This window comes from Oncorhynchus kisutch, linkage group LG20 (assembly GCF_002021735.2).
Source record: "Oncorhynchus kisutch isolate 150728-3 linkage group LG20, Okis_V2, whole genome shotgun sequence".
NCBI lineage: Eukaryota > Metazoa > Chordata > Actinopteri > Salmoniformes > Salmonidae > Oncorhynchus > Oncorhynchus kisutch.
The window spans coordinates 33,011,648-33,025,772 of NC_034193.2; the positions used below are offsets into that span (position 1 = coordinate 33,011,648).

The following is a 14,125-nucleotide window of genomic DNA, read 5'->3' on the forward strand; positions in this document are numbered from 1 at the left end:
AAAGGGGGCTTTTGGATCGGAGATGCTAATGTAAGTTTGGAAGGAGAGTTTACAGTCTAACCTGACACCTAGGTATTTGTAGTCCACATATTATAAGTCAGAACCGTCCAGAGTAGTGATGCTGAACGGGCGGACAGGTGCAGGCAGCGATCGGTTGAAGAGCATGCATTTAGTTTTACTTGCATTTAAGAGCAGTTGGAGGCCACAGAAGGAGAGTTGTATGGCATTGAAGCTCATCTGAAGGTTAGTTAACACAGTGTCCAAAGAAGGGCCAGAGGTATACAGGTATACTATGATATATTTATACAGGTATACTATGACCAATAAGCATACTAAATACTCAATTCATGTCACAAACAGTACAGTTAGTGCGAGTATTCGAACACAGCTAAGGCCAAATCAGGAAGTGCAGTCACCTTTTAATCCTGAATGACAATTGTCTTGCCTCATAGAGATAGATACATCTTCTTAGGGCTGATCGATGTGACAACAGCCAGTGAAAGTGCAGGGCGCCAAATTCAAAAGAACAGAAATCTCATAATTAAAATTCCTCAGACATACAAGTATTTCACACCATTTTAAAGATACACTTCTTGTTAATCCCACCACAGTGCCTGATTTCAAATATGCTTTACGGCGAAAGAGAGGAGTCACAAAAATCTGAAATAGAGATAAAATGAATCACTAACCTTTGATGATCTTCATCAGATGACACTCATAGGACTTCATGTTACACAATACATGTAGGTTTTGTTCGATAAAGTTATCAAATGTATATCAAATGTATATCAAAAGAATCTCAGTATACGTTGGAGCGTTATGTTCAGTAGTTCCAAAAACATCCGGTGATTTTGCAGAGAGCCACATCAATTTACAGAAATACTCATAATAAATGTTGATGAAAATAAAATTGTTATGCACAGAATTAAAGATATATTTCTGCTTAATGCAACCGCTGTGTCAGATTACAAAAACCTTTACGGAAAAAGCAAACCATGCAATAATCTGGGTACGGCGCTCAGAGCCCAAACAAGCCAAAAAGATATCCGCCATATTGTGCAGTCAACAGAAGTCAGAAAAAACATTATAAATATTCACTTACCTTTGATGATCTTCATCAGGATGCACTCCCAGGAATCCCAGTTCCACAATAAATGTTTGTTTTGTTCGATAATGTCCATCATTTATGTCCAAATAGCTACTTTTCTTAGCGAGTTTTGTAAACAAATCCAATCTCACGAAGCGTGTTCACTAGGAGCAGACGAAATGTCAAAAAGTTCCGTTACAGTCCGTAGAAACATGTCAAACGATGTATAGAATCAATCTTTAGGATGTTGTTAAAATAAATCTTCAATAATGTTCCAACTGGAGAATTCCTTTGTCTGTAGAATTGCGATGGAACAGAGCTCGCCCTCATGTGAACGAGCATCACGAGCTCAAGGCATTCTGCCAGACCTCTGACTCATTCCCCTCTCATTCGCCCTCACTTCACAGTAGAAGCATCAAACAGGTTCTAAAGACTGTTGGCATCTAGTGGAAGCCTGTTGACATCTAGGAAGTGCAACATGACCAATATCCCACTGGGTCTTCAATAGGGAATGGGTTGAAAAACGACCAACCTCAGATTTCCCACTTCCTGGTAGGATTTTTTCTCAGGTTTTTGCCTGCCATATGTGTTCTGTTATACTCACCCTTCAGAGCGTGTTCTATCCACATATACTAATGATATGCATATCTTAGCTTCTGGGACTGAGTAGCAGGCAGTTTACTCTGGGCACCTCTGGACAAGAAGATAATAAGAAGCCATAAGAAGATAAAAGACTCATCTATGTATCTGTGCCAATATAGTGTCTGTGACAGCATGGGCAGCGCCATTGAGGCTATCTTCATATTAAAGTAGTAACATTTCTTCTTCACAATTGTCTGAGCCCTTCTGATGACCCGATTGGACATGACTTCAACAGGGTCACCAGTAGGGCTCAGCCAATGAAGTTGGTAGTCCCACCCAGTTGACTACATTCAAATTGTGAAAGTGCATGCAAATGCAGCATTTTGGCCATTAGAGGCCAATATCTTTCTCTCTGTCTGGGCTACAATTGTAGACGGTTGGGTAATTATGCTTTTCACCTGTGAAAGGCTGTTGTGCTGCTAATGAGGGAGTTCTATTAACCTGAGCCGAGCGGTGAGGGCGGAGCACCCTTCTAAAATTGAACAGTAGCCTTACATTTAGGTTTTTGTCCTAACACTACACAGCTGATTCAGATTAACAAAGCTGGATGATTATTTGAATCAGCTTTGTAGGGCTCGGGGAATAAAAAGAGAATGTGCAGGCCTTTGGGGTTCAGGTGACTGAGTGTGGGAAGCCTTTGTCATAGGGTAAAAGTTGCATACCCCTGGGCTGTAGGCTGCACACTTTGGGTCAAATATCAGGTTCTGTAGCTGTGTATTTCATCAGAACAAATCTGTTCTACAATGATTATTTTCCTTAGCTCAGGGTAAGTAGTAGCAGGCCTAGGAGAGTCTTATGCGACGCAAACATTTGAGCTGTGTTCTTCCTCCTTTTAATCATAATAATTTGTCAAATGCCTTACAGGTTGTTTTGCCTATTGATGGCAGCTGTGGGCATACAAGCACAACAGACACCTTCTATAAGTATGCATTTTGTACCTTGCAAATTTAAGCACTAAGCGTTTGACAATTTTTTAAAATATTTTTTTTAACTAACCTTTCCTATTCCAGATGACCTCAACGCTGAATGCCTTGGTAACGTTATTCGTTTGAGTGTCGCTCCTCTTTTTGAAGATGTTGATGCTGTCTTCAGTGAGTTTGCCTCTTATGATTTTCTTTCCTTTCATAATTCATGGCTTGATATTGCTTGTCAACTATTGTGTTCACACCATCTCCATCCCTTCCAGATGACACACAAATCATAAACCTGACGCCTGGCCTTGCTACTCAGTGTGGATTCAGCTTTAAATTTGACCCCATGGGGAATGCCATGTTTTTTGCTTCTCTTCAAAACTGCTTTTCCCAAAACATGGTAACCTTAAGAACCGTAGTGTTTGCTTGTACTTCAAATGGAAAGTTTGCCTTTCAGTGTCACTGCATTTGCAACTCATTCTGTAGCAATTTTATTTACCTTTGACATGGAGTCATGCTGAGACCAGGCTCTTTTACAGATGAGCCCTGTCTACACAAAGATACAAGTCAATATTTGCATCACTAGATGGAAAAATGAAATAACTGAACCCATTCTTCAGTAAAAAGGTTCTCAATAAGCCTGAGTTGCCGAAGTCCGGTTCCAGAAACATTGACGCAGTTTTAATTAACTCTGTGGATATCAAAAGGATCTCCATTGTTAGCCACCCTTTGGTCTGGTATCTCTTACCTCTAAGTTAACGATGACGTAAGGTACAGCAGAAGTTTATGGAGGGCTTTCAGAGGGCCAGCCAACTTTCTGATACAGACTGCAGTGATGTGAACTATTGAGCTCTACTCCTGTAGTGTGGCTTCAATACAGTGGCAGCTGCATTCATATAGCCCATTTTGCCACAGTCTATAACTTGCATGAATGTCACCAGATGTTTTTTTTTTTGCTATATAATGAAGGCTTTTTTCCCTTCCCCCTTCATTTTAGGATGATAAGATGTTCAGCTTGGTCATGCAGTTCAGGCTGCCAGGAAACCACATGACTGAAGACCCTGTTTATAGAGTTGGCAAAACCTGTAGCTACACCCCCTGGACCTCCCGAGAGATTCTGTGCGACCGCAACTACATGGAGGCAAGTGAGCAGAGCATGCCCCAATGGACATGTTTATAGTCCCGCTTGTTGTACTGCCTGTATAAATGATCTGTCTAGAGCTACAACTGTCCCGTGTTTCATTTCTTCTGCGACACAACGTAGAGGTCTTGACTCTCTCAATTCCACTCGCGTCTTCAAAATGCACATAGGAGAACTTTAGCCTATTCTCAATGCATTTAAGGAGGCGAGTGGACAGATTGAGAACTGGCCCTTGATTTCCTATTGTATGGGAGGGAGAAAATGCATAGGGAATAATGGCCTTTCTTCTCTAGGTGTCTGTCAGAAGGACTCTTCCAGACATCCAAACCATCCCCAAACAGCCCACTGGGGGCCCGAAAGCAAGGAGCGGCAACTTCCGGAGGGGAGCTGAGGTTTATATATTTCAGTTTCTGTAATTTCACTACAAAATGACAGGATGGCGCTAAACAATGTGCGTTTGTTGACAATTTTGTTTAATTCATGTTTCCATTTCCTGAGACAGGCTGTTGCTTCAGGATACAAAATGACAGCAGTCGTCTTTAGTCCTAGCAAGAATGTCATGAATGTGGATGAGGTCCAAAGAAAGGGCTATGCAATAGCCAACACTCCCACACGGCTGGTGTTAAGAAGCCCTCATAATGCAGAGGAGACATACCTCCAGAATGTAAGCTGACCTCCATGAACTGGGTCATGTTCAGTAGAGCAAACATTTGGAAACGGTGGCCCTACCTGAACTCTGCAACATATTGTTAATACGGTGTGTCCTACTGAACACTGCCCTGGTGTGGTTGCCCCCTGAACAGGTAGCTGGGGTTCCGATGCGGGTGCTCTCAACCTCAACCTTCTTTGAGCAGAAGTGGCTGGTTACTCGAGTAGATGCCACGGCTGTTTGTCCAACACCAGGTTGAGTGTGAAATAATTTAAGAGCCTATAAGCCCAGTTCTTAATTGGCTCCAGACAAGACATTCATGTAGTGTTCAGTTGGGAAAATGTTTTGGTGAACTTTTTCCAAATAATGGCACAGTTTTCAGTTGCAAAATGTTCTGTTTTGATGTGCACTTGGCTTCTTGTGTCACTGCAGAGGCAGTGGCCTTTACTCCAGAAGTGATCACCTGGTACATGCCCAAGCACATAGACCCACTTTTCTCCTCTGATGCCTTCACCATGTTGGAGGTGTACATGGGAATTGACGCTAAGAGGCTGGACACTGAGGAAATGGCTGCCAGAAACTACTCGGTTTTAGTCACAGAGGCTCATATTATTGTTGAAATTCCGGTGGGGGCGGTTGGCGGCTACTTCAAGGTCAGCATTGGATGAGTAAAATGTTCCTGTCTTATTTGTAGAGCCCTTTATACTATAGCAGTTGTCAGTGCTTTGCAGTAACCCTTTACCATCTCTCATGGGTAAACTCCTAGAAACGTTTCTTATTGAGCAATTGTTTGCTTAACCAGGCTAATATACAATGGTTTGCAAAATTGTGAGAATTTTGCATAAAATTACACTTAAACATACTCTACCTCTTGTCTTTGCAGTTTGTCCTTTAGCCGCTTGAAATTTCAGACCAAATATCCACACTAAAGTATTGTTTACCTGACTTTTTAGGGAGGCGGTAGCTTTGCCACTGTCAACTGAATGCAAGCAACACTCGGCTGCTGTTTACATATTGCGCAAGTGTTTACTTTGCGTGTCAGTTGCTTTGAAAATGCACACCGCCAGAAATGCAAGTTGACAACCATACACCTACCAGCTTTCTAAAGTCTGGTAACAATACTTTCCTTTGGATATTGTGTCTTAAATTACGAGCGGCAAAGACAAGTGGTTGAATAATTGTATTTAACATTCTGGCTTTTAAGGAACATTTACCTGTTTTTGCACTCAAATTGTGTATTACAGCCTGACTGCATCACTCGTCTCCCTTACAGAGCCATATTCAGGATGACCAGTACTTTGTCACTTACACCATTGAGCCCATGCTTGAGTTGCTGTGGATCGAGGAGGTCGCACACGAGAACACCAGCTATAAAGTCCTCTTCCCTATCACAACACCTCCGATGGCCAGGCCTCCACAAGTTCGCAACTGTGAGTCTGGTTTAGTTAAATCGTGCCTATGGTAATTTGGGATGCCTGGGTTGTTCGTTAGGCACAAAACAGAAAATGTACTGAAACGGGGAGGCAATACCTGCACTTACCCAATAACAAATGTCAATTTTCAACTTCCATTGTACCGCATTTCAAAATGGTTTCCTTTGTTTGCCAATGAACAGACACGCCCTTAGACACAGTTCCTGAGCAGGCAGTGTTTGTGCTTGAGTTGGGGACCTTCAACCTTGATGTGGAGCTGCTGAACATCACCTTTCCCACCATGGTGCTAACTGTTGCAGAGTGCAACGCCAGGGGCTTCAATGTTCAAGAGCAGAGATCCCCGGACAACACCTTGAAGACCTTCAGGATGGAGGTGCCCTTCTCAGACCCGGTGGTCTTTAAGGAGGTGTGTTTCTGTTAAATGCAAAGCCACACGCAGTGATTTGTTCATGCCCTAATAAGTGGGCCACCAACAAAATATAAATAATGGCACAAATGTACTTTGTATCCCTCATTTACTCAAGTGTTTCCATTATTTTGGCAGTTGTATGCATTTGATTTAGAGGAATGAGGGCAACATTACTATAAGTATATAGTTTGTTTTAATAGTCCCCATATGTACTTAGTTGTCACTTGATGTTGAATAGAGTTCTGTTGCAACAATAATGCTGACCAATGCTTTTAACTTCACTACAGAGAAGGGCGGAACAAGGTGTCACAACCTTCACTCTTCAGCTGATCTACGGCCTGGTCATCTTTCCAGAGTACGCTCCTTTCTCTCACTCTGCCGTTGTGGACGCTGTACTGCTGGACATTGGTATGCCTCTGGACTACGCCAAACTACTGTTGAATGGTTTCCTCTCGTTAATGATTGCCCTGAAAGGAAATTGGCAGTGAAAGACCAACTAGCCATACTGTAGGGTTTTCCTATGCGGTCTTTCTACAAAGAAAATGTTAAGCTTTAGAGTATTTGGACCCAGTTTCCCTGTTCCTGATTTGCCAGGATTGTGTTTATTCAGTCCCACCGTAGCAAAACATTTTGCAATCTAAACAAGGGTTTCTTCTTGGACCAGTTCAAGTAGTACCTTCCTGTTTTTTTGTGCTTAATTAATGAACACAACCCTGTTTGTCCTTGCAGTGCCACCCTCAGTCACTGGCAACTGTGATCAGGAGAACTTCCACATCACTGTGGACTACAGGAACCAAGAGCCCTTTTTTGTGGTCTTGGTTGGCAAGCGGCTGCTTAATCATGAGTTTGCTCAACAGTATTTAACAAAGGGCAACAGACTTCACCATCACGTTGCCCTTCTCTTCGCCGGACGCAGTGTTTGAGGTACGACGCTCTCACAAAACATGTTAACCTAAATTGCTGCAGCTAGCCTTGCTTTCCTTACCCTGTATACATGCATACAATATTGGACTAATGAACTCTCCCATTGGTTCCCAGTCGGTTCACTCGTCCTCTGTCAGGAGCAGACTGGATGTGGCTCTGTTGAATCCTTACAACAACATGACCATCAAATACTTTTCCCTGGCTTGCAGCTTCCTCAAAACGCTGACTGGTTGGTTCTCAAACAATTACTTACGATAAATTGTCGTTTAACATGGTTACCAAACCTGGGTTCCTTGAAAATACCGTGAGTCTAAATGGTAGTGCCAGATGGGCATGGTTTGCATTTTTGGTGCTATTCCATTGGTTCAAGCTCAATAAGTGTAACAAATACAGAACCCAGGTCTGATGGCTACCTGTCTTTTGCTCCCCCACCTCCAAGAGTGTTTCTCTAACGGAACGATGACTGCGCTGGCAGTGAAGGTGGAGTCTGCTCCCGGTCTGAACCCCGGTCAGCTGACCCTGAGCGACCCCGCCTGTGGTCCCACCTACAGTGACGATCGCTTCGCCTACTTCCACTTCACTGTGAACTCCTGTGGCATCACCAGGAAGGTAAAATGACTATTACCCTGAGGCGATGTGTACTGTGTATTTATGGACTGTTTGCTTCTGCAGGCTGTAATAAGCAATTCCCCTCTACTACATAGTTTATCAACAATGTCATGCTGTATGAGAACGAAATCTCCTTGCCAGATGAACTTGAGGTGAAGCTGAATGCCACGACGTCTTCAGAGGAGGAATATCAGTAAGTGCATTACGCATCACAATTGTAGCTATTAGCTTTCATAAGGTTTATTTTTCTTCATCCATTGCTCAATACTTTGTATACAGGGAAAATGTGCCTCTACTACCAGTGTCCACTCCACTGCTTGACGTTTCCCCTATTGAAGTTGCTCACATCCCTCTTTTTAGGTTAAAGGTTTCCTGCTACTATGTGGCCAACATCACTCGCACATTGGCCTTTCTGACCAGGCCGCGTGACAACGAGCCTTTTGCCGAGACTGGGACGGGTCGACTAATGGTCAGAATGAGACTCGCTCAGGGTAAGCGTGCACAAATTCAGAATTTCAACTTGACCCCTAGCCTCTAAAAGAATCTTGGAAGGTCTCCTTTACAAAACCATTCCCAAAAAATGTAAGCCTTGATATATTACTCTTGCGTTCTGAGATCTACAGGTGTGGCTATGTAGTAACGGTGAGGAGCTGATTTGGGAATTTGTCAGAAGCCTCTAGTGGGGGGTGGATAGTGTTGGCAATAAATGGCTTGTGTTCATTGGGGCACAACAGGATATGATAAACGAGCATTTCTTAATGGACAAGTTCAGATGGTGCCCACTGAACACGACCCCCGGTTGTCTTGTTCTGTGTTCCAGACGCCTCGTATAACACGTTCCACCAGGAGGAGGACTATCCAGTGGTGAGGTACCTTAGACAGCCTCTGCACTTTGAGGTGGAGCTGACCACGTCCTCTGATCCCAAGGTAGCGCTGGTGCTTGACCACTGCTGGGCCACCCTCAACGAGGACCGCGACTCCCGACCCCGGTGGAATCTCATCATTAATGGGTAACATGTTGTTTTTGGGCCTAAACAAGTGTTATTCCACAGGTGTGGTTCCTGAGTAATTAGCAACCTATCATGCTTGGCAGGCCATTTACTTTGGCTACGGTGGCTATGCCCCCATCCATAGGTCGAGTGGTCACAATGCTTAAAAACGATGTGAGCCATGTGCGGTCTGTCACAGATCTCCACCCAATTTCACACTTATGGGAGATTCTGGCGCGTATGATCACATGCTTGTTATCACTGAGTGGTCCCTGCAGCGTATCATTGGAACGGAACGTATGCTGCATCAAACGACTCTAAACCGCGTTGTCTGAAATCATCTAAACAATGTTTTGTGGCGTTGAGAAATAAAGTTCTTCACAACTTTATTCCAGCTTTGCTTGTAAAATATATCAATGTTAACGTTATCTAGTCTAAATAACAGGTTGACTTGTTTTACAGTATGATGCGGTACAAGGGAGCCATGTAAATCTAGTATAGAAAGTATGGCAGCCATGTTTGTCAAGCAAGAACTCCTAGAATGCTGTTCACTGCGCCCGTTGCCTGAGATCTTAACTTAGTTTGGCCACTTCAGCATGTGATAATGTTTGTACTTGTTACGGCGTACACATGACAAGTAGTTTACAGGTAACTATACAAAACGCCAATTGTTGTCACCGCCCCAAATACAACCTTAGCATGAAAGCTAAACAGTTGCAAGATATAGCACAATCCATTATTGGGGGTTAAGTCCTTGGGGGAAGGTATTGTGAAGAGGATGATGCAGGAAATATTACTAAGATCTGGGAATTTATCAACAATAAATGGTGAGGCAGACAGTTTTTCTAAGCTATATAACCCTGGAAAGGGGGGTCTGATCTGGCAACCCTGAGGTACCATAGTTTACACTCTGATGCCGTGTTCAAATCAACTGACGACTTCAGTGCATTCAAGACAATGGGGGTACTCCAGTTGAGATCACCATAAGTCTGACAGACGCTTACGTGATAACCCGACTGCATTGTATGGTGTTAGCTCATATTCAGTACCACCTTCAAGTGTTTTACACATGTGTCCATTACAATCTAGGCAAGAATCAGAAAGCATGAATAAAACGCTAAGTACATTATACTTACGGTACGATGCAGTAGAAACGACAACACGTGACACAGAAAATAAGGCACTTTAATAGGAATACACGCATGTCCACAGTTATTTGTAAGGAAGGCAATAAATGTTCAAGGACTGTATACTTGATCTGTGGAAGTGCTTGGGCTTTCTTTTGAAGGAAAGTTTGTCCGGCTCATTAAATTCTCAAATATAAATGGTCTGCAACAGTGAAATGGGCTACTTTTGTGAATGAATGAGGCAAAATTAGAAGTTGAAACGGCCTCTAGAAAATTAGCAGGTAGTGTGCCTTGGTCTGAGGTCAGCGCGGGTTAAATGTCCACATGTTGGAACGGTGAGTGCATTCTGACATCACGCGCATAAAATCAACTCCCACTGGGGCGACTGTTGAAGATATTTGGAACTTGTGTGTGTGAAAAGGTTAATGTTGGCATTACCTACACCTTTTTACTCAATGTTATCCTTTTGGTTTGCTACAGTTCAGTGTTGTGCCAAGCTGAAGGTCAGTCGAATGGAAATCAAGAGAGGCTGGCAAGCTTGGCTTGCCTTTCCGATTGGTTTCATACAACTGCTTTTAACACTGACTGAATAGTTGTTGGTTTTTTGTTTAATTCAGGCACAAGTGACCTCTTGTGTTTAAAACAGTTATTGCACTAAACCTAAAGGATGGTTCACACGCCTGTGCAGCATGGATGTTTGAAACTGAATAGGATCAGTTGACAGGATCCCCAGAAGTTGATGCCGCTTTCAATGGAATTTCCGGTCCTAGAGGAATGTGCTAATTGGGAGTTGCTAAACATGAACAAATACCACGGTCAAGTGTAGCAGCATCTTGCTAACCTTATTTAGCTAGCTAATGTTCATATAAAAAAAAAAAAGTTACTACATTTTTTTTATTTGGGTGAGCACTTTGCCACAGATGGACATGCTGGCCTAATTTTTATCTCAAGAATTTAAATTGGGTTACTATAGAAAGATGACTACTTTTTCCTACCTTGTAATGGGCTACAATGACTTTGCCCATGATTATGCACGCTGCAAATGACACTTTATTTTGCGGGTGCCTTTTCAGTATCTGGCTGCATGTTACACCAAGCAGTGTAGTGAAGCAACTTTATTTGTCAAAACCGTTCATTTGTGGGATCGGGTTTGCTTTGAAATCATGCAATTTTACCATTTTTATGAATTGGTATCAACCTAAATTTGGCCATGTGGACACGGCGTAACTGTTTATTAAATCAGCAATGTCATAGCAGTTTAAAAAAAACAGGCTTAAATGTTTTGTATATCATAGGAAAAGACACAACATTCACATGGCTGTGCACAAAATGGGTTGTTCAGATTTGTCACTTCAGCTGCAACTATATCGTTGTGCAAAATCCTTACCATCGTCTGTCAGCTCAAGTGATTTGTACTGGTGTGGGTGTTTCTCTTAATGTAACGTCTTCAGATTTCACAAATTCCTTTTTGCTAATATCTGGCAGTTAAACCGTAAAGGATAAACCTCTCAAAGATGCAAATTAAAAAAGTAGGCCTAAACTGTCAATGCGTAGGTTACTTTGTATAGTAGAGCTGCGCCCTTCACAGAAGTCCTCCATGTGACTCCGATGCCGTGGGTGTGGAATTTATTTTGTGACCAATTTTTCTCCAACAGCGGAAGAATTGCTCTGGCGCATTGCATGAAATTCTTGTTTAAAATGAAGTACTTGTGTTGCAAAATATGATTGCCTTGTTGATGATACCGACTGTCTATTCGGCAACTTTGGTTAAACCACGATCAATATTCTGGTCAGACTACAGGCGACCTTCCTGGATCATTTAGAATTTTAAGAACCATTTAGAGGGACATCTCACCTCATGTCAAACATGTATATTCTATTCCATTGACATCTGTCATTTAACAAGCCATTGCAGTAGACCAAAATAAATATTGTTGACGGAAAGCCCAATTTCTGTTCTTTAAAATAAAATAAAAACGTAGGATTTGGGGTGCCGAGGAAGCGGTTTTAAAGTTACCGTCTCCCGACTTAAACTCTAGACGGTAGAAATCTATTAAATTGATAGTCAACTTATTAACTTTACATCGTATCCTCCTTGCAGCTGCAAAAACCCCAGCCTTATGATTCAGTACTATACAAGTTGGTTTAATTGAATTACTAGCTAACTAAATAACACAGGCTAAACACACAGGTGACACAATGACAGCTTGTTACAAGGTTTCTCTTCACACCCCCCACCGTTCCGTAAGGGACGCTTATCATTGATACATTTTTGAACACACGAACCGGCACCAGCTTGGAGTACAGGCATGAATGTATTTGTGGAAAGGTAGGTGGTTGGTCTTCTCTCTGATTGGCTACATGAGGTCAATGTTGTTGGTTGTCCGTGTCTCCAATGACTAGTCTTGAACAGAACTACAGGATGGATTTTCCTTTCACACGTTCTGGAAGATAGGCTAATCAACCCTGTCGCTGATTCCTCAGTGGGTGATGAGTAGGATGCTTTGGATGTGGTAGCAGAATGGTCTTAGTTATTTTTCTAGGTTAGGAAAGTTCCAAACGTCTAGCTTGCGCCTCACGGTTTTCTGGTCTAATGTTAATTTCTGTTACCATTCCTTTTATGCACTCAGAGATTAGCTATAGAAAATGAATGTCATATTGGTTTTTATTTTGTGATTTTTACTAGAAACGTGCTTACTCTACAGGTAGGACGTCTCTAGCCTTTACATTGTATATGAAATATGTTTTTTCAAGACAAAGGTGATTGTTGGGTAAAGCCTGTTAGCAAAAACATTCCTTTAGTTCATACTGGAGGGGGAGAAAGAACCCACTTCTGCTGTAAATTGATCTTATCCTCACAGGACAGTCATGACACCACCATAAGACTTCGTACACAAGGCGGTTGGGGTTTGCAGCGTTTTCTTGTTCATAACTTTGTCCCTCTCTCTCTACACTGGCAGCTGTGAGAACCCCGAGGATCCATACAGTGTGGTCTTCCACCCGGTAGAAGTTGACGCCAGGGTCCACTTCCCCTCTCACGTCAAACGCTTTGAGGTCTATATGTTTTCCTTCGCCGAGGATGCGGTTGAGCAGAGTGGCCAGGTAACAAAGTTCACCCAACAATCTTTATTCTTTAATTTTGTGTGAGTGGCAATCATCCCTTTAAAAAATTTTTTATTTAAATAACTGACACCATCAAATCTTTGATTCCTAGGTCTTTGTCCATTGTGATGTGGTCATCTGTGATGCCAGTAGTCCCACTGGCGGCCCCTGTAGTGGACAATGTGTGAATCAGGACAACCTGAAAAGAGGTAGGTCTTGTTTTATGCTTTTCAGACCCTGGCAGACCATAACTGAACTAATAGGTTCGCTCTCTCTCTCAACAGGTCAACGACATGTCAAAGACCTCTTTGAGGAGCGTCATGTATATGTTTCTTCTGGATACATTCTTTGGGTGTAATGTATTGTTCTAACATGACAAATAAAGTGTTCTATATAAAACAATCCTAACCGTTGGAGCTACCTTAACACCATGTCGTAGGCTTGTCATCTGACATGTATCAATCAACCCTTTTGTAAGCATGGAACTCAACCATCCACCGGAGGGAGATAAGTGTTGCACACCAATTTCCCGTCTAGGACAAACAATGGGTGACGAAACAAAAGCTTTCCATTGTCCAGTAGGATGAACTGACTCAATGTTATAGCAGATGGTGGTTTGCCAAAGTGAAACCATTTTTCAACTGAAATTACAACTTTCCTTGATACCTCTCACTAGCTTGGTTTCCATCCAATATGGAAATTTCTTCAATGATATGCATGTCAATCTCTCATGGCTCAAATGGGAAGAGCATGACTTCATCGCTACTTGTTTGTGTAAGAAGTGTTGACAAGCTGAATGTACCTGACCTGTCTGTTTTAAACTCGCGCACAGCTCGGACACCCATGCATTCCCCACAAGACATCTCTTCACAATCTCCAAGTCCGATCTACGAAGGTAGAGCCATGAATACGTTGCAATCTATTCCGCATCAGGATAAGATTCCAACACACACCGTACGGAACAGCGGGGACTGAAGACACTCCTTAAAGTTGCGAGCTTGCACCGTGGGACAGTTTCATTGCTCCAGACCACCACAAGGGGAGTTTGCGCAATCATTATGCATTTGGGTCCCAAAGACTAATTTTGACACGAGCCACACTT

General features: G+C 42.6%; 1 protein-coding gene across 1 annotated transcript; it reads left to right on the forward strand.

The window, feature by feature from the left end:
* Positions 1-2,330: 2,330 nt before the first annotated feature.
* Positions 2,331-13,427, forward strand: LOC116355466 (uncharacterized). The gene is made up of 21 exons (XM_031799399.1): positions 2,331-2,495; positions 2,594-2,652; positions 2,740-2,820; positions 2,916-3,040; positions 3,638-3,781; positions 4,075-4,173; positions 4,284-4,445; positions 4,585-4,684; positions 4,863-5,083; positions 5,704-5,860; positions 6,046-6,269; positions 6,560-6,680; positions 7,002-7,196; positions 7,311-7,425; positions 7,636-7,805; positions 7,901-7,998; positions 8,166-8,296; positions 8,626-8,815; positions 12,882-13,023; positions 13,136-13,232; positions 13,308-13,427. The coding sequence occupies exons 1-13, from the start codon at positions 2,473-2,475 to the stop codon at positions 7,193-7,195; spliced, it is 1,710 nt and encodes a 569-aa protein (XP_031655259.1). The 5' UTR covers positions 2,331-2,472; the 3' UTR covers position 7,196; positions 7,311-7,425; positions 7,636-7,805; positions 7,901-7,998; positions 8,166-8,296; positions 8,626-8,815; positions 12,882-13,023; positions 13,136-13,232; positions 13,308-13,427.
* The last annotated feature ends 698 nt before the right edge of the window (positions 13,428-14,125 follow it).